The following is a 23,674-nucleotide window of genomic DNA, read 5'->3' on the forward strand; positions in this document are numbered from 1 at the left end:
ATGAGCTTGGAATGTTGAATACCCCACAGCTACAGCTGAGAAAGAAATTCAGCACTCTGAGAACAGTGCTCCCCTCAGCATCTCCAGGAATGAGCCAGCTGTTGTACTAGGCTGATGTGTCAAGATAACAGAATGAAAGCATGAAATTCTAGCCTAGTCCATTTGCCTGGATAGGGTAAAGGTAATGTTAAACAATTCATGCAGAATGATTGTTAAAATAATTAGTATAAACAAAAATACATCTGTTGATAGCTGAATTGAAGCGAACACTTTGGCAATGAAAAGTTGCTAACAGTCTGTGGAAGACTTGCAAATACTCCACATGGCCTAGGAGAGTCCCATCATGCCAGCTTTTATGAATATTTATACTGGAAATACCACCAATGGTGTAATGAGTGACTTAGATATAGGATCAAACTCATGCTATCAGCCTCACACACACACCCACACTATTTGTCACTCTCACTTGTTTCTTAAGTGTACTTTTTGCATACGCTCTTGCCCTCACGTAGTGACTGAAACCGTATTTTTCTAAATGAGCCTTCCAGATTTTCACAGCTTTCCCTCGCCTTCTGTCTCTAGGAAAACAGAACTGCCTTTATAAAAAAAAAAATAAGGATTTGGGGTTTTTTAATGGTTTTGAGTATCTTCTTCACATGTACACCAAAAAAATTACCTAAATAATCATAAAAGTACTGTAGTATTGATGTGTTTAAATGGTGCTCAAAGTTCAGCAGACACAAAAAAAATACATTTATAAATAAATATAAAATGTCATATAATAACAGAATATGTACCCTAAATGTTCTAAGTAAGCAATGAAAAAAATCAAACCAATCCAAACAAAAGCTGCACATAGTTTAGTATGAGGAGCAAAGTAAAAATTACTACTTCTAAATACTTCACCAAATAACTGCAATGGGGTTTTTTTTCCCATTTTATTTTGGGTTTTCAGGATGCACACTGAATGTTTAATGTAAGTATTTCCTTAAAACATACTAGAATGTTTAACTCAGCTATGCAGAGTATTAATCTATTTTTTGTTGTCACTGTTCACTGCAAGTCTTCTGGTTTTGTAGAAAATGGTGTATCAGTGATCTAAGATTTTCTAGTTTGTTGGTCCTTTTTTATTTAGTATTATTCATATTCTCTTGTTTTCGCGAAGTTCAGCCTTTGCATACAGACCACTACTGTCTTATACCTGAATTTTTAAATGCCAACAGATACATCATTTTCTAAGGAAATAAAACGAGACCAAAAAAAATTTGAAATCTATGCATTGTACCTACCATGAGGTGGGACAGGCAACTATTAATAAGACAAAGACACAAGGAAATAACAGAAGGTTTTTGTCATTCACTTTCCCCAAACTTCCAAGGTGTGGTTCATCAACAATGCTTGATGATAAAGCTTTCAACCCGACCATATCTGCTGCCTGGGATCTGTAGAGTTAGGGCAGCCAACATGGAGGGACTGCCAACTTTTAGAGGTCAATAACCCCTCTGAAAAATCAGTATACTTAACCACAAAAAACTGATGCAAAAGGTGAGATTGAGTACAATCAAACTGAGCTCTGCAGATCTAAGGAATTCACATAATCAAGCATTTATCAAACAAATTGGAGTTGCAGAAACTTGTTTGGATTGGGATATATTTATTTGCTCAAATGTGACACTTACTCTTGCAATATATTCTTGTTTTTTAACATCAGTTTTAGAGTTAGAAAGGCTCACTGCTCCTTAGCCTGTGCAGGTATAATTTCTCTTCTTAGGTTCTAATTTCTGTGGGATTTGAAGAATGTCATATTTAAAAACCCAATTAAAGCCCATCTGCTTAGGCAAAACTGTTTGTTTTCTTGTCCTTCAAGGCTGTGTATAATCCAACAGCAAGTGCCATAGCCTAGGTCTCTAATGAAATGCCTATGCAGAAATTGTGCCCAAGCTCTTCTGGCAGTGCTTGTGTTTGTTGGTAGGACCAGAGTGGCAGGCAGCATTCTGGGAGTGATCTGCAAAGCAGTGTGTTCTATAACAGCAAATGGATCACGGAGCGAGCTTTCATTCACCACCAAAGTTTTCTTGATCATCACATATAAATGTTTTCCCCCTCTTTTCCTTTCTTTACACAATTTGTGCCCAGGATGTTGTGTGATAGTACTGAAGAACAGAATTCACCAAACACGAGGACTCTCAGTATTACCAGCATTGCTTTAAGGGGGGCTCATATGACGACTGATTAAAACCATGTGAGGATGTTCCTAGATAGGTTGTTGTGATGTAATTTTCTAATGCCTGTCAATGCCCTGAAAAATGTCACTTTGTAGTGGGAGAATGAATCACACCGTCTGTGCTATAAAAGCTCAGTTTGGATTCACTCCTGGCAGTACATTGAAAACTCTGGCAATTACTGTGTGATGGGGATGTGTAATGTGAATCACAGCCCTTAAGGAGATGAGGTGAATCCATTAGCTAATTTTCCATTGTACTCTCTAATATATAAGGAAATCAAATGACAAGGTCTTATTTTACTACCACAATTCCTCCATATTTAAAACACTGTTTCACTTAAAATAAAAAAAAAGAAAAATTAAAAAAAAAAAAAAAGAAAAAACCCAGAAGAAATTAAACTTCAGATTTGTAAACAGCACCAATTTTCATATTCAGTAATTTCCCTTCCGAGTTGATACTCAAAAGTCCAAAAACTTAAAAACTTCTAGCAATCCATAGTACCATCAAAACAATGCATCAAAAGGCACTTTGTATATAGTACAAATAAATTACACTCACACACATACACTAGCTATTCAGAAGTACATATATTTTCATGTACACATAAATTTCTAAAAAATATTTTAAATTATTTCATGAGTGAGTGGCTAATAGTTCATCTGATAACCTCCCAACCTACACGCTTTATACGGACAACCCTCATTAAGTATTGAGTGCTGCAGATAAACCTGTACATGAAAAAGATGAAAAGTGATGTATCAAGATTATGTTGATTAGTTTATATGCCTATTTAGGTAAACATACACCTTCTGTTGTTATCATAATTCACTATATACTAAGAGATGTAAAATCTAATAAATTAATAATATATAAAAGATTAATGGAATTTATTGTTTGGTTATTTGGTGGGGGGAGGAGAGGGTGGGCTCATAACATCTTTTTTTTGTAAATAATTCCTAACGTTTCTGTTATCTAGTTGAAAAATAAGATGGTTTATATCTTACCTTCGTTAGTAAGCGAAAACTACACCAGCCGATAAGAAATGTCTCTATGAATAATATAGTTATTCTTTACCCAAAACCAACCACCACCTCAGCCATTTATTATTATACTCATCTATACCTCTAAAAGCACCATTTTCTTTCTGTTAACCAATCAGGTCCCAAAAATATGAGAGCAAATGACATTTTTAAAGCCTAAGATCAGTATCTCCTTCAACTCGCAAACCCTTTGCATAGGACAGCATGATGTTATTTCAGGTGTTACATTAAGGGACGTCTAAAGTCAGCTTACATGAAAGATAACCTGAATGCATTTAGGAGAAATGTTATACACATATTTTGATCATAATGCTGTCACATATATCTCTGGAGACTCACTAAAACAGATATTTTTGTTCTATGCAACTTTTTTAGAGGCGGTGTAGGGGTGGAAATAATTAAAATGTTACCTTTGCCAAGTAATTCCCAATGTATCCTCACTGGCACTGGGGTATAAATGCCTGCCGTTTTGATTCATGGTCCAGTCACAAATTCTCAGCTGTCAATTGAAACCTAGCAGTCAGATATGGATCGAGCATACTACAGTTTTTAGTATTTAAATGAATACATGCAAACTAGTACTGTACATGGCAAAAGTCTTACTTTCCCGATAAGTAACTTTAAAAAACAAAACAAAGAAAAATAACTTATTTTGAGAAATAAATGCCTATAGACTTGTTTAATATAATGCCACTTTAATATGATCCTCTATTAATAAAGCATAAAAGAGTAACTAGTGTGTAGCACATAACAATTAGCCATTATTAGATTACAAACTGAGCTGGAATAAAAGGAAATGTTAATAATCAATAGTGCAATACTTTAAGAAAGGAAATAATTATGCTGTCTTTTTAAGCAGTGCTCTATATAATGTGTAGTTAGTAAGGTAAAATATAATCAATATCTTCTAGCATGCTTTTTGGTAAATATACAAGACATGCAATATATAGAAAATTTGCCAAAATAAAACAAATTGTATGTTGTTATCTAGCTATTTAAGAAGAGTAAAGATATTTTGTAACTGAAGTTTATTAATCCACTGTTACTGAAAGTGGTATTACTTAGCAAGAGGTGATAAAATAATCTAATCGTGTTCAGACTCAGAAAACTAGAATTTAAAATACTTTAATGCATTTTAATATAATGACAAATGTACTAAATATTAGCTGAAACAAATTCTTCCCAGATCCTCAAAACAACAGCTCAGCCTTCACAGATTGTTCAAGCAACCCTCAGCAGTTCTGTTTATTTAACAGCTGCCCAATAGTGTTAGCAGATTTATTGAAAATATATGCTGCTTATTTTTAAACTTAAGAAAGTGAGCATATCTGGTTTCTGAAGAAAATATATGTTTTATTCTCTGTATCATCATCTTTATATAAATTGCTGTAATATTATATATGATTACACACTCTGAAGATAATGTTGCTGAGTTTAATTGCATTCAATGCATTTTAGTTTTCTCCATCCACGTTCACATTCTTCAGACAGCACAGGCTACAGCAAACAAACTACAATAAACTGTTTTCACAGGAGCACAATTTATTGCAGTCTTTTCCTGAAAAATACAAATGCTGAGGACAAGACAATATTGCAAACCTGACCCTGTCTGGCTGTTAGACTAATAAGCTTCCTGCTGTTAAGGTCTGAGAAATGGAAATGTTAGTCTTTGATGTTTTCATAGGGATTGTTTCTTGTTTGTTATCTAAAGAACTCCAAGGGACCTTCTAAAGGCCATTAAAAGCGTGACTAAACCACATGAAATTAACCAGAAAAGGAAACATGCAGTTAAAAAGTTTGCTAGAGGTAACTGTGAATAATATATTAAACATGTTTAAAGAAATGGATAAGTAAACATTTGATTTAGTCACTATACAAAACAGGATCCTGAGCTTGATTTTAATAATGAAAACAGAATAAAATATGTCAGCCCAGTTATTCAGTGTACAGTAGACATATTTCTGCTATTATCCTTAAGGATGTAATCATCTTCACTACAAATGCATATTTTAGAACTTCTTAACTTAGCTATAAAAACTCATTTGCAGCTGAAATAAAAGATTGAAAGGTTAAACCCTCCCACCCATGTCCCTCTTTTACTTCTTCACAAAATACAAAATCTATGAATAAACACCCTTTGCTGATTAGAACCATTAAAAATATACTAAAATCACAAACTTAGCATTACCAAATTATTATAGTCACTTAGGTCTAACTCAAAAATCTGGCAAGCAGTTAGCTTGTTATATAGAATGCAATTGCATTTGCCATTTGGAGAAAAAAGTAAGAGACTGACATATTGCATTTTAGTAAATTAGCTTCTGCACTATATCACCGTATTCTTCCCACAGTCTGTATGAAAACCTTCCACACATACAATTTATGTGTTAAATTTATCATTAACAAAGCACCACAAAGTTTTTGAAACACACTTCATAAATGTTAGTAATGGCATGCTGTTTATTATATACCATCACATGTACCTCAAATCACACACAGCAAAATACTGCAAAGATAATAATGCAACATGTGCATTTTTTACCTAATCTCTAGGCACATACATGGGCATTTATAAGAAGGTTCATGCTCCATGGGACTCACAGTTAGTACTATTGTGCTATTCACTGCACCAACTGCACCATGCTTGCAGTACTGAGAACACCATGGAGAGGTGCAGGTGTGCCTGACAGCTGGCTCTGTGACAAGCCCAGAGCTCTATCAGTTGTATGAAATACACCTTCCCAATGTAAAAAACTGCTGCTCCACATCCGTCAGTAGGCTCACATAGCTGCCCAATTGTCTTTAAAAATTAACCTGACTGGAATTTTTATTTATTTACAATCTCCCTCATATAAAACTTCCTCTCCCAAGGCACTCCTATTGAAAGATCTCTGCATGTCTAAGATTTAGAAATATCACTTCCAAAGTCTGCATCTGCATCCTTTGCATGTGTTAAGTAGCTTCTGGGTAAAAATACGGTAGAATTTAATAGAACTCTGTAAGCCTGGGCTCCTTTTAATAGAAGAAGTCTGTTCACAGCAGCAGTGGGAGGCTGCCCTGGGAGGATGTCCACATAGCCCAGAAGGGAAAGCTTGGGTGCGCACACCTGACATGAGTATCAAGCTTTGGAAGGACATAAGGCACTTCACTACAGTATTTCAAGTGCTATAAGTAATCTGAAGTAATACTGACAGCTTTCTGTCTAGTTACTCTCCTCAGAGTAACCTAGGCACCTCTAAAATCATGACAGAGTGTTGGCTGGAGAGGATAAGGCACAGTCACTCTTACCCACTATAAGCCATTGTAAATTGTTCTTCTGCAGGATATGTGAAGAGGAGAGGCAGGAAACTACTTGAGAATACGTACATTCCTTAGTAGAGAGACATAAGAAATGGTCCCCAGGATACATCTAATAACTGCTGAAAACATTACTAATTTTCTCAAATGTATGTTATTAATGAGAAATGAATGATCTGACTTGACATATGACTGGTGAAAAGTTTTCCCTAGAAGGCTGTTGAACAGACTTGACCTTCAGTCCACAGTTCTGTGGATTTTTAGCAAAGCAAGGCACAGAAACTTCACTACCATAACATCTTCCATTCTCAAAACACTATCAAGGATTTTCTTATTTATCTCTTATTTAACCACAAGAGAAAGAAAGAGCATGAGTCTATATTATGAAGTGGAAAAGGATGCCCAGCCTTGCAGGAGATGAGGAATCCTAGGCAGCCCAGACATTTTCCTAGTCCTGGATCCCTTATGCCTGTGATACATCCCCACTGCTGCACTGATGAAGCATCCAAGAGCGCAAATCCCACTGCATGTGTTTCTCCTGGGAGGTACTGCAACTCCCTCATTCACCTCAGACGTTTCACAGGAAGGGAACACAAGCTTGGAAGTGGACACAGGCCTGGAGACAAGCAAAGCCTGGAGACAAGCAAAGCAGTAGACCGAGTTCTTCTGTTCTGTAAAATGCCAGGAAATTGATTTTGTTTTGCACTTTCCAGAGCTGTGACACATACTGATGTGAAGTTCTACCCATATGCTAGATTTTACTATAGCTGCCTTCACAGTTTAAACAGCACCTTGCAAGCACAGCCATTCTGCAGTGTTTTAAGTATGCAAATCACACATACATTAAAAACCCACAGCCCAACAGCTCAATCTTTAATCATAGTATGAATGATTTTTAGGGGGTAGTATTTAAGCAGATTTTGTAGTCTTGTATCTAAAGAATGGCTAAGACTAACATTCATTTCAAGCTTCTGTCGTAGCTAGTGAAAGAAGAGCTGTATTTTGAGAAGTGTAATAGGAGACTGCGATAACTTCGCTTAGTTGAGAAAAGCCCATAAAACTTAACATTTGCATATTGTCATTGTTCTGACTGAAACTTCCTTTAAATGTGTTTCCTTTCCAGGAAGCTTATGTGAAAGGTGACCTCTTAGCCATTTACATACCTCCCTGGCAATCATGTGACCCAGTTTTACGTCAAACTGTCAATTATGATAAGGGACACAATAAGAACAGGCTAAGTGTTGATAACCTGTTTCCTGACTTTACTGACAAGTTCTCTTTAGGAGTCCACTTGTGTTCTTCTTTCAGCCTGCTGCTGAATGCAAAAGTAATATCCACTCAAAACCTTTTGTAAACAAATACTCTGTGTTCAGTGGACATTTAAGTTAGCAATTTCCATGATTAATAGTATGAATAGAACTACATTTTGAACTGTGCATCTCAGTAACTAAAGGATGTATCTGGTAAGAAGAAATTTTTACTGAAGAGACAGGGAAGTCATTTGTAGGAAATAAAAAGTTATCTACAGTATTCTGATCATTTTGGAGACCTTATTACTATGTATATTGAAAAGTTCTCACTCATAATTGTAAAATCTGGGTGAAAATCATAAATGCAATGTACCATACCCAGAAAGTGCAAGCTTTAATGAAAACCATGACACTGAGTTTATCAGAGCAAAAACTAGAAGAGTTCATTAACTCCTCAGTAGTTGGGCCAGTATGAGCTAGCACAGTGAAAGTCCTAGAGATTATTGGTAACAACCTTAATAGCTATTCCATTTATTTATGTTTTCTAATTTAAAATAGAATCATCAATACAAGGCCCAGAGGTGCACTAAAATAAATTGGTAAAGAACAAAAACCTTGCTGTTATTTCTTTCATTCCAACAGAAACCTTATTTTTACGTGATATCATTCATCTACACTTGTAATAAATACAAGTGTCTATGTATTCATCCATCCATCCATCCATCCATCCATCCATCCATCCATCCATCCATCCATCTTTTTAAACTATTTACAAGAGCAAAGTATATGACTAGCATTTCTGGCAACTTTCCAGCATTATTGCCAGAAACTACATAACTTGACTCTAAGTGTTAATCATTTCAATACCATAATAAATCCATCAAGTCAGAGAATCATGACACAAGGAGGCTAAAGAAATGTCATCATATAAATGTGAGGATCTTGATCATTAAGAATTTGTTACTCAACTAATGATCTTGCCATTAAAGTTACTTAGCCAAAAGAATGCAGACACAACTAGAATCTGGCAAGGATTTGTGTCCACTTATAGAAGGTAGAATTTGACTGACTTTCCTCAGTTTGCTGTTTTGTTGTTTTTTTCCTCTAGTCTAGGCTTAGAAATCACAAATCTTCAATAAATGCAAATTAATAGAGGGGAGGAAGATGAAGGTACACCCATATAATTGCAAAGATTATCCAACCTTTCTTTTATTTAATTTAGCTAGGATGTTTCTCAGCAGAGATAAAGAACAGTGAGCAGGAGATTTAGCTTCAGAAAATACTTCCACCAATGACCAACAATAAAATTAAGAAAAATTCTCTCATTCAGGTACTAGCTCTTATCACGTCTCTTGCCCTCTCCCACAGTGTTCTTCCTGCAGTTATGTCATCAACACTTAACAATTCTCAGAAGCTGATGATGAATCAAAAAAAGAAAAATGAATGGTCTAATTTCTAATAGACAGAGGAGGTCTGATATGAATTTTTTACAAGAAAATGCCAAGATATATATGACTCTCCAAATGCCACTGAAGCAAGATGTTATTTTTTGTAACTATTTATGCCACAGCATAGAAATAGCTGGTATTTCAAGGCAAGTAATGTGGAGATCTACCAGCTAGTGTATCAGAAAGTGGACTGCATAGTTATAATTCCCCATTAGAATCTAATCTTTCTAACTATCAATGTTACAGGTTAAGTAATGCATATAATATCACAATTTCACATTATCCAGATCAGTAAAAGCCAACAAATTCTCTCACTGGCTCTATTATATATTGTCTTTCAAAGTCTTTTTCTGTGCTTCCCATGTAAATGGTGGGTATGCTGGGCTGTACATGGTTACTGGAATTTCTAGGAAGCTATCACCTTGTCAAGACTCCATGTGAGTGTGTGTTGCAAAATACATGTGAAACTTTTAAATTTATTGTGGTTACTGTAACTTAAATGGGCTACATAATGGCTCTTTTTAACAGCAACTAAAACTACTCATGGGTACTTGCTAATATTTCTCATAACCAGAGAATAAATCTTCATAAAGACTCCTCCAATGAAGTAAAAAAGGTACTGGTGACAATATTTATTCTTAAGGGGTCACTGTGCATTACAGGGGATAATGTTTAAAAGATCTCTCTGGAACTAAAACCAATGGCTTTCTAATTGAAAATTTCTTTCCACTAATACAAAATGATTAATTGCCTTATTTCACGTACCCCTTGATTTTTCTTTTCATTCATCATGGGTTGCTTTAAAGCAAATGCATTTAAAATCTGCCACAAGAAGAGTGGTCTATTTTATATTGTTGCAAAGTAATGACAGGACATAGTAAATCAATCCCATTTCTGCCTTACCAAAGGATAACCTTTGCTCTGTTGAAGTTGTTTAGACAATCTCAATGCTCTACCTTACTTTCTGGGTTATGTGTCAGTGTGTACATATATATACAGTCAGTCATCTCTGTATGTCACCTTCAGAATTGAGTGAAGGTAACTAATTCATTAGAAACATACCTATACATACTCGTATGTCCATATTTATCCATCTGAAAAACTTTAAGTATTCTGTTCTTTCAGATAGTTTCAGTTGTGCACACTACTCCTTTATTTTCTACGTATCTGTAGGCATTCATACATACAAACAGACTCAGGCAAACACAGATATGTCCATTGCATATGTTAGAAGAGAATAGTGAGTTAAGAGCAAAGACAATAAAACACTGATATTTTTAAATATATTACATGGCTCATTGGTCACTAATTGATGCTCTTGTATTACTATAATGAGACTATGAAACAATACACTTTAGAAAGGGGAACATTGGTTTAACACAGTAGCATTAAATAATTTTTCTGTTTCTGAAGTGTATGTGAGATTTAGCTTAGTTTTCCTTCCCTTTAAGCTGTTTGGCCACATGTTTTACCATGAAAGGGAGTATCAGATACAATGCATGTAAATACCAAAGACCTTTGAGATCCCTCTCACTTTGATGTACCAAGGACACTGAAATGCTGAAATTTTGAAATCTAGTTTGATCTACACAAAGACAAAAATAAATAGAAGATGCAAAACATCAGCAATATGTATGTCAAGTTCAGCCACGAGAAAATTAAATATGCTTCTACTACTTTCTGGCATGTGACAAGAAGTTTAGAAGTCTTTCAATGAGCTTGGAAGGTGGAGTAGGCCTAAGCAGGAGTAATCTGCAGAAAAAATTGTGTCCAAAAATACAGAGGGGAAAAATATATTGCACATCCCTACATTAACAGGATGTCAGAGACATTTTAAAGAACACTATATAAAACTTCACAGGAACTCCACAAATTACATTCACTGTTGCATAAAAAAGAAAGGTGTTGTGTGTTTTAAAAAACAATAATCATATGTTGTGTAACTTGAAAAAAAAATTTCATAGTAATTACAACATATTTCATAATAAAAAAATCTTTGAGAGGTTAAAAAAATCCAACAAAACAATATGCCAGAAAAATTATTGAGAAATTAATGGCTGGAAAAGCCACTAGTAGTCATTACATATTTTCATAACAAAAGTGTACAGATGTTTGAATTTAAGTCTTACTAGTTAAAAAAATAGTTGGCAATGCATCAGCTATTTTGAATAAATTATCATCTTTATGATTTTCTCTGAACTCTGCACATGGTGACCTTTAAAATGGACATACTGCTTCCTTGCCCTGTGAGTGGGTATGGATAAGGAGTTTCAGCTGAAGCATGGGTCATCTATATCTTAATAATGTAGAACAGGTAGGTTTTACTGAAAAATGAAACAGAAATGCATATAAACTGTTAACAGGAACACAAGTCTGAGAAAAAACACCGTACAACAAATGCCAAGGCCTATTTAACACCCTCTTTCTAACTGCCACATTCAGCTTTTCTCCTTGTAACATTTTACATGCTGTGAACTTCAAAGTCCTATACTGTTAAGATCTAAGAGGAACACAAGTGCACATCATAAAGTACATTGAAATTCTAAAGGGTTTGAATTTATTTTTTAAATGTACCATTTCTGTATGTGCATGGTCTTGCTACTGACTGCAGCTAATTTATTTGTATGCTGTCATTAATCTCAGCTCTCTGTATTTTCACAGTTTGGGTAAACACTTCATTTGCATTAAATTTACAGCATTAATGAAATGTGAAATTTAAAATGCTACTTGAAATATAAATGATGTAAGAAACTAGAATAAAAATGTGGTTTTTTCACATTTAAAATCAGCAGACCAATTTAAGGCTATTACACTGGAAATGATGATGTGATGCTTTGAGAATTTAGTTTTACAACTAATCTTCTAAAAGTAAAATAAAGAAATGTGTTAAACATCTTAGGAAAAGGAAACAAAACTTGAAAATAATAAACCGTATTTTTTGCTTTGAAAGTTTTGCTTATTTTTTTAAACTGATTTTAAAATTAGTATTTGTTTCTTAAACACCTCATTCTACTTCCTAAAATCCTATTAAAGGATAAATGTATGAACTGTTGAAAAACAAAATATTGAAAGAAACATCAGGAGTTCCTTAAGATGGGACCGATCTAATAAAGAAACAATAGGCTAAACTGATATTTCTTAAAGCATTCCGTTTGTTTTGAGTAAACATCATCCTCACGTGACAAATACTGAAAACTTCCAGATTTCGGTCTAATCCAAGATACCAGTGGCAGCATGTAGGAAGATAATACCACAAAAGCTTCTCTACATCATTACACCTATGTGAAACTTGCCCACCTGTTGCTGGTGTAGGAAGGATGGGTCTCTTGGGCTTAGTCCCACATATCGATTGGCTTGGGATGTGCCTGAGGCTGTGTAGGCTGATTAAGGAAGAACAAAACATATTGATAAAAATACCAACCTATCATATCTATTACCTTGTGCAGGTACAGTACAAATATGAGAGATCCAGAGTTATGATTTTGCAATATATAGGAAGTGTCTTTGGCTTTTCTTTAAGAGAAAGCAAAAGAAATATAGGACCAGATTTGGAAAGGCATGTGTAAATTCCTATAAACTTCAATGGAAACTGCATGTGTAAATCATAATGATGTCTCTTGACAATAGTAGTTCCTTTGATTATTTTTTTCAAATTATTTCATAATTTATTGATTTGAACTAATCACACTTTTAATTTCCATTATACCAATCTAAAGCAACTGTGAAATCACTGAAAGTACAATGCTGAGAGAAAATATTCATGAACACATTATTTTTATTTCTGTAAAGGCCCTGTTTTTACTGAGAAAGTACATAAAAACTGTAAAAGGAGAACATAAATTAGAATAAAAAGTTTGGTTTACTTAAGTGGCATGAAATGAATCTTTGCAGTAATGGGATGTAATCTGGTTAACACTTTCCTAAGAAGGGAGCTAATTCTTACTGTGCAATACAACAGAAAATATTCAGCTCCACCATGCATCAGAAAACAATATTTTCTGAGAAGTGCTACTAAAATAATTCTATTGCTACCTGCTTCAGAAGACTGAGGAAATCCATTTCTGAGGAGAAAGGGGATGTCAAGTGATGCTGGGATTAGATACAGAGAAGGGATCCTTCACCTCTGGGACAAATTCCTTTCTGATCTCTCCCAGTAATTCCTAAAAGTCATTATGTTCTCATGTCTTTTAGTGGCATTTATGAAATTAGTTAGGTTGTCTTACTCAATTTCCCAGTGTGGAGATGTCCACACTGCAATCTGTAGCATCACAGCCTGGAAACTTGCTGGAAAAATAGCAAAGACTTAGTAGCATAACTACTAAAACTGGACAGACACATACAAGCATGCCAGTGAGAAGCTAGCTGAGAGTAGTTACTAAACTGGCCTGCTAATATTAAGTCCACATGGAAAAAAACCAAGAAAATGCATTCATTAAAAAAAAAAAAAAAAAAAAAAAAACAAAAAAAAACCACCTATATATACAATAAACAGGTTTTACTGGAAAACTGTCATATGAATTAACCAATTATTAAAAAGAAATTATGATGGAGGCCACAAGGTTCCATAAATGTTATTAAAGCCTGATGTTCTCTCTCATTAATAAAAATTCTTCTATAGCACTTCAGAATGAGAAGCAGTGCTAAGCATTTGCTAATTTATTTTCATCACGCTGAATAAAAATGATATTTTTTTTGTCCAAGTTATATAAATATATAACTATCTATATTTTGGACCAATCAATCAGTCAATCACTGCAAATAAAGTAAAACTATGCCATAAAATATGTTGATTTTCCCATTAAGTTAACATCAGTAATCTGTGTGATGGTCCCATAACAACTGACAATACAACAGGACTGATAATACAGTTTATATGTATTCATACATAATTTATGTATCAGAAGGACATGATCCCTCATTTTATTGTTATTTTTCTTCATCAACAAGCTATATTGCTTCATTTTTTTATGCTCTTACAGTTATCAACCCGGTGTCAAAAGCCATTATCAAGGAGATAGACTAATGCAGTTTTCCGAAAATCGTAACACCCCGAGCAGGAGAAGTGTTTTACCTATCTTGTAGGCAGTATGGCCACATTCAAATAAAATTTGCACATAGGGATTTTTTATATTGCTATTTATGTGCTGTAGTGGCAATAATTTACTTGGAAACTAATATGGAAGCATGGAGGAAGCCTTATTTTAAGTATCTAAGTTAAGGTGCTCTAAAGATTCAGCAGGAATCAGCTATTCAGGTTCCCATGAGTTGCATAAGAAACTAGGTGATTATTTATTTGGAAAATATGATCCAAATAGTTCCCTTGGTAGTAGGACAATGTACAGATTAGGTATGCTCCCCTATAATGATGATTAAGGTCATATAACTAGGAAACATCCCAAAACAGTTCTGACATTTACTGTGTTCTTTTTGCCATTTTTAACAGAAACCCTGACCTCATCTAAGAGAGATATGTAAGCCAAGCACAATCATGTCAAAATGGAATGAAACCACGAATACTTGAAACTGTACAAGAACTTAGTTTACTCAGTTTTCTGCTCTGCTGCTAAAACTAACTCTTCTTAAAAGGTCCAAAAACTGTACCACAAATCACCGGTGGGGCTTACAGATAGCCTCTTAACTATTTAAGACCTCTTAAGAAAACTCATATACTGAAATGGCAGGTAAAATGCTCCCATAAACATATATATATATATATATATATATATATATATATTTTTTATATCTGAGCAATAGTTTCTCTAAAAATTACTGCTACCCTTTTATAATAAATACTTAGAACAGTTTTCTCCTCACATCTTATGCCTTTGAGTCTCACCTCTTCCTCAGATTCTAATGAAAAGTTTTAAAGTGGTATAACACCTGAAAAGGATACACTTTATGGTCTCCAATAATGGCAGACCAACAGCTAGGGAGTGTATTTGAAGTTCAGATATTAAATAGGTCTAGAACAAGTAATTTTAATGTTACAAATTCTAAAAAGAGTAATACTTTAAAAGACCATTAAGATTTTTTCCAAAGAATCTGGAAGTGTGTCCTAAAATCTTCACCACTCTGATAAATGCTGCTAACACTGGCCATCTCAAATCCAAATAAAAATTCAAGGACAACATAATTCAGAACACAGTTAAAAAGCAACATTCTGCACTACTTATCATGAATACTCTGAAGGGAAGAAATTAGCCTAGATACTTGCTCTTATTTCTAGAACTGCAATTCCATTGAAGATAATAGGACAAATAACATGATCTTTTATGCAGTAAAGTGCTTAAAACATTGAAGTTAGAGTTTGTTACTTTCTATTTTAAAAAACAACAAGCACAAACAGTGGATCTACCATCCCTTGTAGAAATGACAAGGAATGAAAATTTTCTTTTGCCACAAAAGTTGTTTTTTGCTAAAAATGACACAACCTATATTAACATGCAATTATCATAGCTCAGATTCAGTATGTGCTGTAACAAGGTTTGATTTCTGTAGGAAAGTTCATTGAGGAGCAAATTATCCAGTCCCTGTTTGGGATTCCATCTCTGGGTCATTGCAAAACCTTACTGTCTGGGTGTGCTTCTCAATGTCTTAACAATGTCCACCTCAGATGAAAAAATACATTTTCTTTTCCTTGAATAGTGGTCAAATATGCGGGCTTTTCCCTTTCATTTTGCTTGTCATGTCACAAACTTTGGTTCATGTAACATGATCCATCGGTTGCAATTTTGGAAGGAAAAGCTTTGCAGCCAGATCACGTTTGCTCTCCATGTAAAATGATGAGCATCCACTTGGTCAAATAGTAGGAAAAGGCGCCTTTTTCTGGCCTCAATTTGAAATCATATCAAATCTTTGATGGACATTTTTTGTTTCCTAAAGAAATACTTACTGGTTGCTGTAGGTGAAGATGCCTCACCTTCAGTGGATGTAGTGATGGGTTTAGTATCTGTCATGGTCAGGGTCACAGGTCGCACCGCACTGTGATGGGGAGAGGGTGCCAAAACTGGAGTAAAATGGCCAGGCACTTTCCCTACTACTTGACCACTGCTGTTAGGCTACAAAACAAAACCAAAAGAATGCCTTGTGAAACATACACATTGTGTTTAAGGAACCTACCTATCTTAGGGTTTTCCAGAATTGCCTATCATCGTAGCACCTGTGTTTTGGAATGTGCTGCTCTAAATAGGCAATGTATTTCTATGTGATATTTTCACCAGGCAGGTCCCTTTTCAGATAGGTAGTACATGCTCATGTAGCAGTACATTTTGGTAAGATTCCTCTGCATTCTTCCTACCTGGGTGTACATGACTCAGATTGTTTCAAAATATTTTTGCTGCTCATGAAGTGTCTGTGAACCAAAATCCCATGATAGCAGAAGTAAACTGACCAGGCACAGGCCTAATATATGAAGTATTAAGAGCAAACAATTGATGTAAAACCTCTGTTTTTACATGCCATACCACTTTGGCTTGGAGGATAACCAAGACTTGACCACAGTTGTCCACAGAGGTTACTCACCCTGGAAGGCTAACTAATGATTCACAATTTGGGAATAGGGCAGAGGGTTTGGATACCATGCACTATAATGTACACATTATAACATCTGGCAAAAAGCCACCTATGAAAAACACAGAAGCGTTTAATAATGGGAACTTTGCAAGTCAAGAGCATAATAATAATAACACCTCTTTCATAGATACAGGAGGCTGTCTGCATATGATCTTATGTCAGGTACAGGTCATTAAGGTAATACGGTACATTCTACATGTAGGCACATCTGAATATGGCAATTTTGACTGGTAAATATATGTTTATCCAGTGCTTAAATAAACCGTACACATTCTACGTGATTGCAAGTACTCCAAGGGTAAATAACTTGCAATAAAAACTAGCACATAGTAAATAGTTTTTACAACAGCGGCTGATAACTTCTGTCTTAAACTGATTGTGTGCTCTATGAGTCACATGAGTCACTATGATTTTAAATCATTTTTATGAGTCACTATGATTTTAAAAGATTCATACAAACAGGAAATACTGGGAGGCTTTTAATCAGAAGCATCTTGTCAAATTAAGATAACCTAAAGATATGGACTGATTAAGGACACAATTCCACTGATTCAAAGAAAAGTTAAAGGAGGTAAGTATGACTATGTTAATGAAATAATAACTGGACTGACACAATTACCACAAGTATGTGAGAAGTATAAATACACAGAAGAGGAAGGGATTATTTGGAAAATACAGGAAATGCATACTTGGGGTAATGGAATGAAATTGAGAAGGAGGAAATTTAAAATTAATAGAACAAGAAACTTCCTGGTAGTATGATTCACTAAACTTTGCAAATGCACCTGAGGGACAGTCTTGTTTAGGACATCTACAGCTAAATTAGCAGAAAAAACTAGAAAATATAAGTGAAAATAGAAACCAATAAGGTATCCATAGGAACATATAGCAGTTAGCTAACTATCTCCCCCCTCTAAAATCACAAGCGTTACAATGAAAAATAACAGCAAATAACCACACTAATTATGAGTGGCAAATTACCCCTCCTAATGAGAAAAACTCACTCTCTAGACACAACTTGTCAGGAAGACATGCTCACTAACTTGGACCCGATTTTCACTATGCTTCTAGGGAGCCTGCTGCAGAGGCAAGCCTCCTCTCCTGTTCTGGCAGCCCAGCTGTCTACACAGCCTGCTGGAGTTGCATCTGGTAGCTTGTAGGTGAAGTTGCTGACCTGCAACCACAAGGCTACCTTAGAAGCCTAGGCTTATGTGGTGTGCTAACATCACAAAAGTAGCAGAGAATCTCTTACTAAAATGATCAATTTTTATTAAAACTAAGAAAGAAGATTCTGTGACGTATATGGATTTAAACAGACAGTATAATCAACTTACAAAAACAGCTGTCTCTAAAGACAGACAAGAATAAATTACAATAAATTAAAATAAATTAGAAGATCGCAGGACACCATGACGATTTACAGAAATGTATCATCTTATATTCTGTAGTGATCCCAGCCAGGGATCCACTGGCTCACATATACCTCAGCTTTGCCCTTATCCATATGGCCCAATTGAGCAAACCTACTCGTTGTTCAGACAAAGATTAAAAAAAAGATTTTACTTATACCCTATTTTCTTCTAAACCAAATTCTTCCCTGTGTGATACATGGTGGCAGTGCAGTACATCACCCCACTCCATCCATAGGGTGAAATCCTGTGCTTGTTGACAGCCATAGATTTCAGTGATTCATACCAGTGATTTCAGTAGATGTAGTTTGTGATTCCCCACACCAAGTGCCTCCATTTCTTTCACTTTTTTAATTCCCTGAATTTCCTCCTAAGTGGAATTTCTATATCTGCCTCACATGTAAAAGTGAGTGCAGATACAATACAATGACACTGAGGTCTTCTATTCACAGAAAAGAAACCTCTGAGGTAAAAAACAATGAAAATTTGTTACTTTAGTAAGTTTAATTCTTATAGTTCCAAGACTTCACACTCTGCACATTAGATTTCAAATGCAATTGCAATTCAGTTGTAGGTAAGCACATACCTGGTGTGAAGTATACAAATACAATTCTTCTTCAACAATCGAGCTGTCTTTGAGATGTAAACCAAGGTCCTCCTTTTGATAAAGGTTCTCTTAGGAAATGGTACACTTGAAATTTGCTTTAAACTTCAGTGTTTTTCGTAACTGTGCTACTTTTGAAAACAGAGTTTATGAATGGCACTCTCATACTCTGACAAATTCTATTAGGACAACATCTCTCATAAGAAGCCTTCAAAAAACATCCATATTTGTTTTTCTTGTGTGCAGTGAACAAGAGTGGTGTAATTAATTAACCAAACTAATATTTAAGTTATCACAACTAGTTTGCAGCTTAAGATCGCGAAAGTACTCCTAAAAAACAGATCATGTAATTGCCTCAGAGTTATTGCTTGGTCTGCCAGATAGTGCTGCATCAGTTTATACTCAATTCACACTTCCATGGTTATCTTTGGAAACACAAAATTAAAAGCTTTTGAAATAAAAGTCTAGATTATGGATGGTGCAAATGATAGCAGTACAAGATCATGAGCATCAGCTCTGTCAAGGGTCTCAAGTTCTCTGAGCTGCTTTAAGTTTTCCGTCCAAAAAGGGAAACCCTTTTGTCAGAAATAGCCCCTTCATAATCTTATTGAAAGCTGACAGCTAGAAAGAACTTCTGTGACCTATTCTCCTTTTGTCCTTTACAGTTATATCAAACAATATTTTAGCATGGAAACTGCATATCTATTTGGACACTATTCACTTGAATTAAAAGTGCAAATACTTACAGTATTTCATTTAACACAAATTAATTTTTTCCTTATACAAAACAAGTTCAATATTCTGGTTCCAGTTTTCCTTAAGAGTCTCTTACAGACAAATGCATTGCAGGTGAAGAATCAGCTGTTACCATCAAATAGGGTTTCAATATGTCTATGCGATGGATTCACAGAGGCGATGCCTGAGGCATAAACCTCAAGCAAAGTCCATAGAGGCAGCTGTGTTAGATAAACAAGCTGTGCATTGGAAAATTTGTGAGGAAAAGAAGTAAACATAATGAAGGTCTGGGAAATTTAGCCGTTATTTGTGCAGGCATACATTTTTCTACTTTTGGATTGAACGCTAATTTGATTTTCAGATCTGTTACAATTTTGATCTTTTTTTAATTCCACCATCTTGAATTGCAACAGTTTAATTCATTTATGTGCCCAAAGGCAAGTTGTATTTGCTCTCACAGATATAACATAACTCAGAATGTCGGGCTGTTGTTATCTGATGGTACACGTTTTATTTTAATCCTCAGGTCTGAAGTCTGAACCAAAACCTGTAGCTGATATGAATACGAACTTTCTTAAAGTCAGGATTCACTGTATCTCTTTTCTCTGATAGGATTTTTTAACATATTTATAATCAGTATTTAATCAACCTCCTTTCAGATTTTTGCTTACACACACACCAAAATATTGGCATATTTAACCTTAGTTATTCAGTTACAATTCAGGACAGTGTTTTGTCACATAATCCACTACTTTCAGTGTTACAAAAAATATTTCTGATGTGATAATGAAATAGAGACTACTCATATCTACAGATGAGGTAACCAAACATAACAGAAGTTTGAACCATCTATTAAAAAATTCACATGAACTATCTATTGCTCAAATTATCAAATATATTTGATGCTCACACACACACTTTTTTTAAAAAAGATTGTAATTATCCTTCTCAATTCCAAATAAAATAAATCCAGTTTTCCTTGAAATCTTAAGAACAAATCACCTTCAAACAAATAATTACCAAAGGCCAGAAATTATATTAATCTGTGCATGTCCTAGGTACAGCTACATAGGATACTCTGCTAGGTGTTTCAGAAAGAAGTTTCAAGACATAACAAAATATTATATTACTCCATCTAACCACTACACTTGGAGAATAATATATTTGTTTCTCAAAACACAGGTTTTTAATAGAAATTCTGTGTTTCACAATGTTATCATACTATAGCTAGTTGATAAAACAATCAATACAGTTTAGTCAAACTGGATATCATGCACTTGGAAATACCATTTTGCGCATTTCCTCTCAAGAATTCCAGTTGCTTGTAAAGGCTAAATTCCAATATATGGAACAATATTACTGTAAAACCCTATGGCAGTGTAGTTTTGAGAAGGCTGATTAAATTAATTTTGTTGATGAAGGTATAGGAGACACAGTTTTGGATATTTTGGTCCTTTGCTCCCTTATCAAATATCTTACATTAAAAATAGTTTACTAGACACATCTCTGAACCTGGAGATCATAGCTGATAAGTTCTGGTTTTGAGCCCAGGTCATGGTGCTCTAGCATGCCCACAGAGAGTGATGAATATTTTAGAAAATTTACAACTGAAAGAAACCAGAAATATCTTCAATTTTTCTAATTTCCCTCTCTCTTTTTTGTCTAGGGCACCTTAATGCTCTATCACCTCTAAAACTCAAATGGCCGTGTTATTCTCCCACCAGACATAGCTGAATGGTATAGCAGTCAGTTTCACAAAATGTGTGAAACACATATCCTCAATTTATCACCCACCTGACTAATAATGATGCTTTTGAGACTCTGGTGAACATAAGGAAATGGCATTACTAAACTACCACTAGTGTGACTGTAGAAAATGCTGTAGGGCAGTTTGAACCTGGTGGGTTCCATAAAGCATTTGCTTCTCACAAATCAAGGCTGTACAGTTTTCCTTCCTGCTATTGAACACAACAGAAATGCACTTTGTCTTTAGTGCCCCTTACCACTTTTCAGAGGACTTAATCTCCCTAACTTCCCTATTAGGAATCTGAGTAACTCGTTGTGACAGCACATCTTACACAGACCTCTGTAATACCACACCAAAGCTTTATGTGGTATGACATGCAGCTACCTGAAATATTACCCTTAGAGAAATACACATTGCTGCTGCTCTTGGCTGACAACATCCGTTCTGTGCTCTCTATAAGAAATCAAGGTGTCACCTTTGATTTAGAAAAGCCCAAGTCTCCTTCATTTGGCAAACTGATATATAAATATCTTGATATAATGTTGCTGAAACTGAAAGCCACTGCAGAGTTTCAGCAACCCATGTTCAGACATGGATCTCATAAGACAGTCTAGAGTCCCACATCCTGAATCACAATTTTACCTGTGATAAACTTTACCTGGATAAGTTTGTGTGACAGAAGCACAGGAAAGGAATTCTCTTTGTAGATAAATGTTCAAAAGATATCTTTATACTACATAGTATTTCATGCACTTGGAGACTTATGCATTTAGAGCAGATTAAATACAAAATAATAATTTACAACTGCAAATAAACCTTAAAACAGCTTGTCAGTAGATAGTGTTAAGCTAGGATTTAATCTTTGCTTCCCAATCACAATTAAAAACTGCATATTGCCTTATGTAATCTTCCACAATTTCTTAAAAAAAAAGACTTGCTCAAGAAGCTGAAAATTATTAAACATCAACAAATAAAAGAGGTCCTAGCTATACCAAAGAAACCACATGCACACAATTTTGCATGCTTCGGCTTATTCTCCTAGTACTCTCCCAAGAATCAACAGGAAACACTTTTACCAGCCCAAAGAGAACCTCACAAGACCCCCCTCATCAACACCAAATGAATGTAATTATTGTATTGAAGAATGTAAGACAAAGCATCTGCCTGGCATCCCTGAAGCATGTTCCTTTCATCAAACAAAAGGTTCAATATCCCAATCAGTTACAGGAGGAAAATAAGTGGCCTCATCAGATTCCAGAAACAATTATTTTCTAGCACTTCAGATATTTCTCTCTTCAGACACAGATAAAACCAATGAAAAAATAAAGCTACAAACTAGACCACTCTGCAATAAAATATGCTTTATCAGACACAGGAATTTTAGGCAAATATGCAGTCATATATACTGTAAATATGCAGAAGTTCACTCAGCTTGTAGTATATAACACAAGTAAGACATTTCTTGTAATAAGAAAACAGTCCAATACTTAACGCCCATCAAGTTCAGTTAGTTTACCATATCATGAAAACTTCATATTTCATTGTAAATATCACAACATTTGAGCTAAGCTTACAGCAAACTATGCTCTTCATAATAACATACAAAAAAAGCTTGGAAGATTGTCTGCTTCTGTTTGCTTGGTTCAGCCAGAAAAAAAAGATAATTCTTACTGATACCAGGATGTTCATCAGCAGGATTCACTTCAACTGTTTGCTTTACTGCATTTTCTTTATCATACTTACCAATCCTTTTTCTATGATTCACCACACCTTCATCAGGAAATTATTCCATTTAACTCAACTGTGAATTACATTTGGAGGTTTTGGTTTTGTAATGTTGTGCTTGACTGTTTGTTCAGGCTCATTGGAAATTTTATTTTGATATTGTATATGATTTATACACTCCTGAATAATAATGAATTTCATGTGCACACAGATACAGAGGAGGTAATATTTTCTAAGATTAAAAGATTCACCCATCTGGAATCATTCAAAAAAGAAATACATGCTGGGAATTTGTGGTAGCTTTGAAAACCTCAACACACTCCACATGGATAAACACCATAGGAGGATTAGACACATATCAATCGATTAGTTTTTGATGAAACTTGCATTGAATAATCAGTATCAGTCAGGGACATCTGTACCTGATCATAATACAGATCCATCCTCACACATACAATTTCAATCAGTGACATGAGTACCTAGCTAAGAAGAAGAGCACTGAAATAAATATACTAAAAAGGGCTTAGCAGAAATTCTAAATCAGTGGAAAGTACAACAGTTATCAAAACCCTGGGAACTTACCAGACGACTAGCTTGAGACAAGTCCAGCTCTATATCTAAC

The 23,674-nt window shown here is 34.9% G+C and overlaps 1 protein-coding gene across 7 annotated transcripts in view; it reads right to left on the reverse strand.

The window, feature by feature from the left end:
* The window catches only part of NFIB (nuclear factor I B), a 171,087-nt gene that overhangs the window by 13,747 nt on the left and 133,666 nt on the right, over positions 1–23,674 (reverse strand). For 2 of the 7 annotated variants that reach the window (XM_064402867.1, XM_064402869.1), the window contains exons 9-11: positions 16,153–16,318; positions 12,558–12,640; positions 3,676–3,764 (exon numbers count right to left, since the gene is read on the reverse strand). The exons of 1 other annotated variant lie outside the window; for it this stretch is intronic. In XM_064402867.1, coding sequence (XP_064258937.1) covers positions 3,676–3,764; positions 12,558–12,640; positions 16,153–16,318 — 338 coding nt within the window. The remainder of the gene's footprint in view (positions 1–3,675; positions 3,765–12,557; positions 12,641–16,152; positions 16,319–23,674) is intronic. 4 more of the 7 variants (XM_064402868.1, XM_064402870.1, XM_064402871.1 and 1 more) reach the window with 4 other exon arrangements.

Source organism: Passer domesticus, chromosome Z, assembly GCF_036417665.1.
Source record: "Passer domesticus isolate bPasDom1 chromosome Z, bPasDom1.hap1, whole genome shotgun sequence".
Lineage (NCBI taxonomy): Eukaryota > Metazoa > Chordata > Aves > Passeriformes > Passeridae > Passer > Passer domesticus.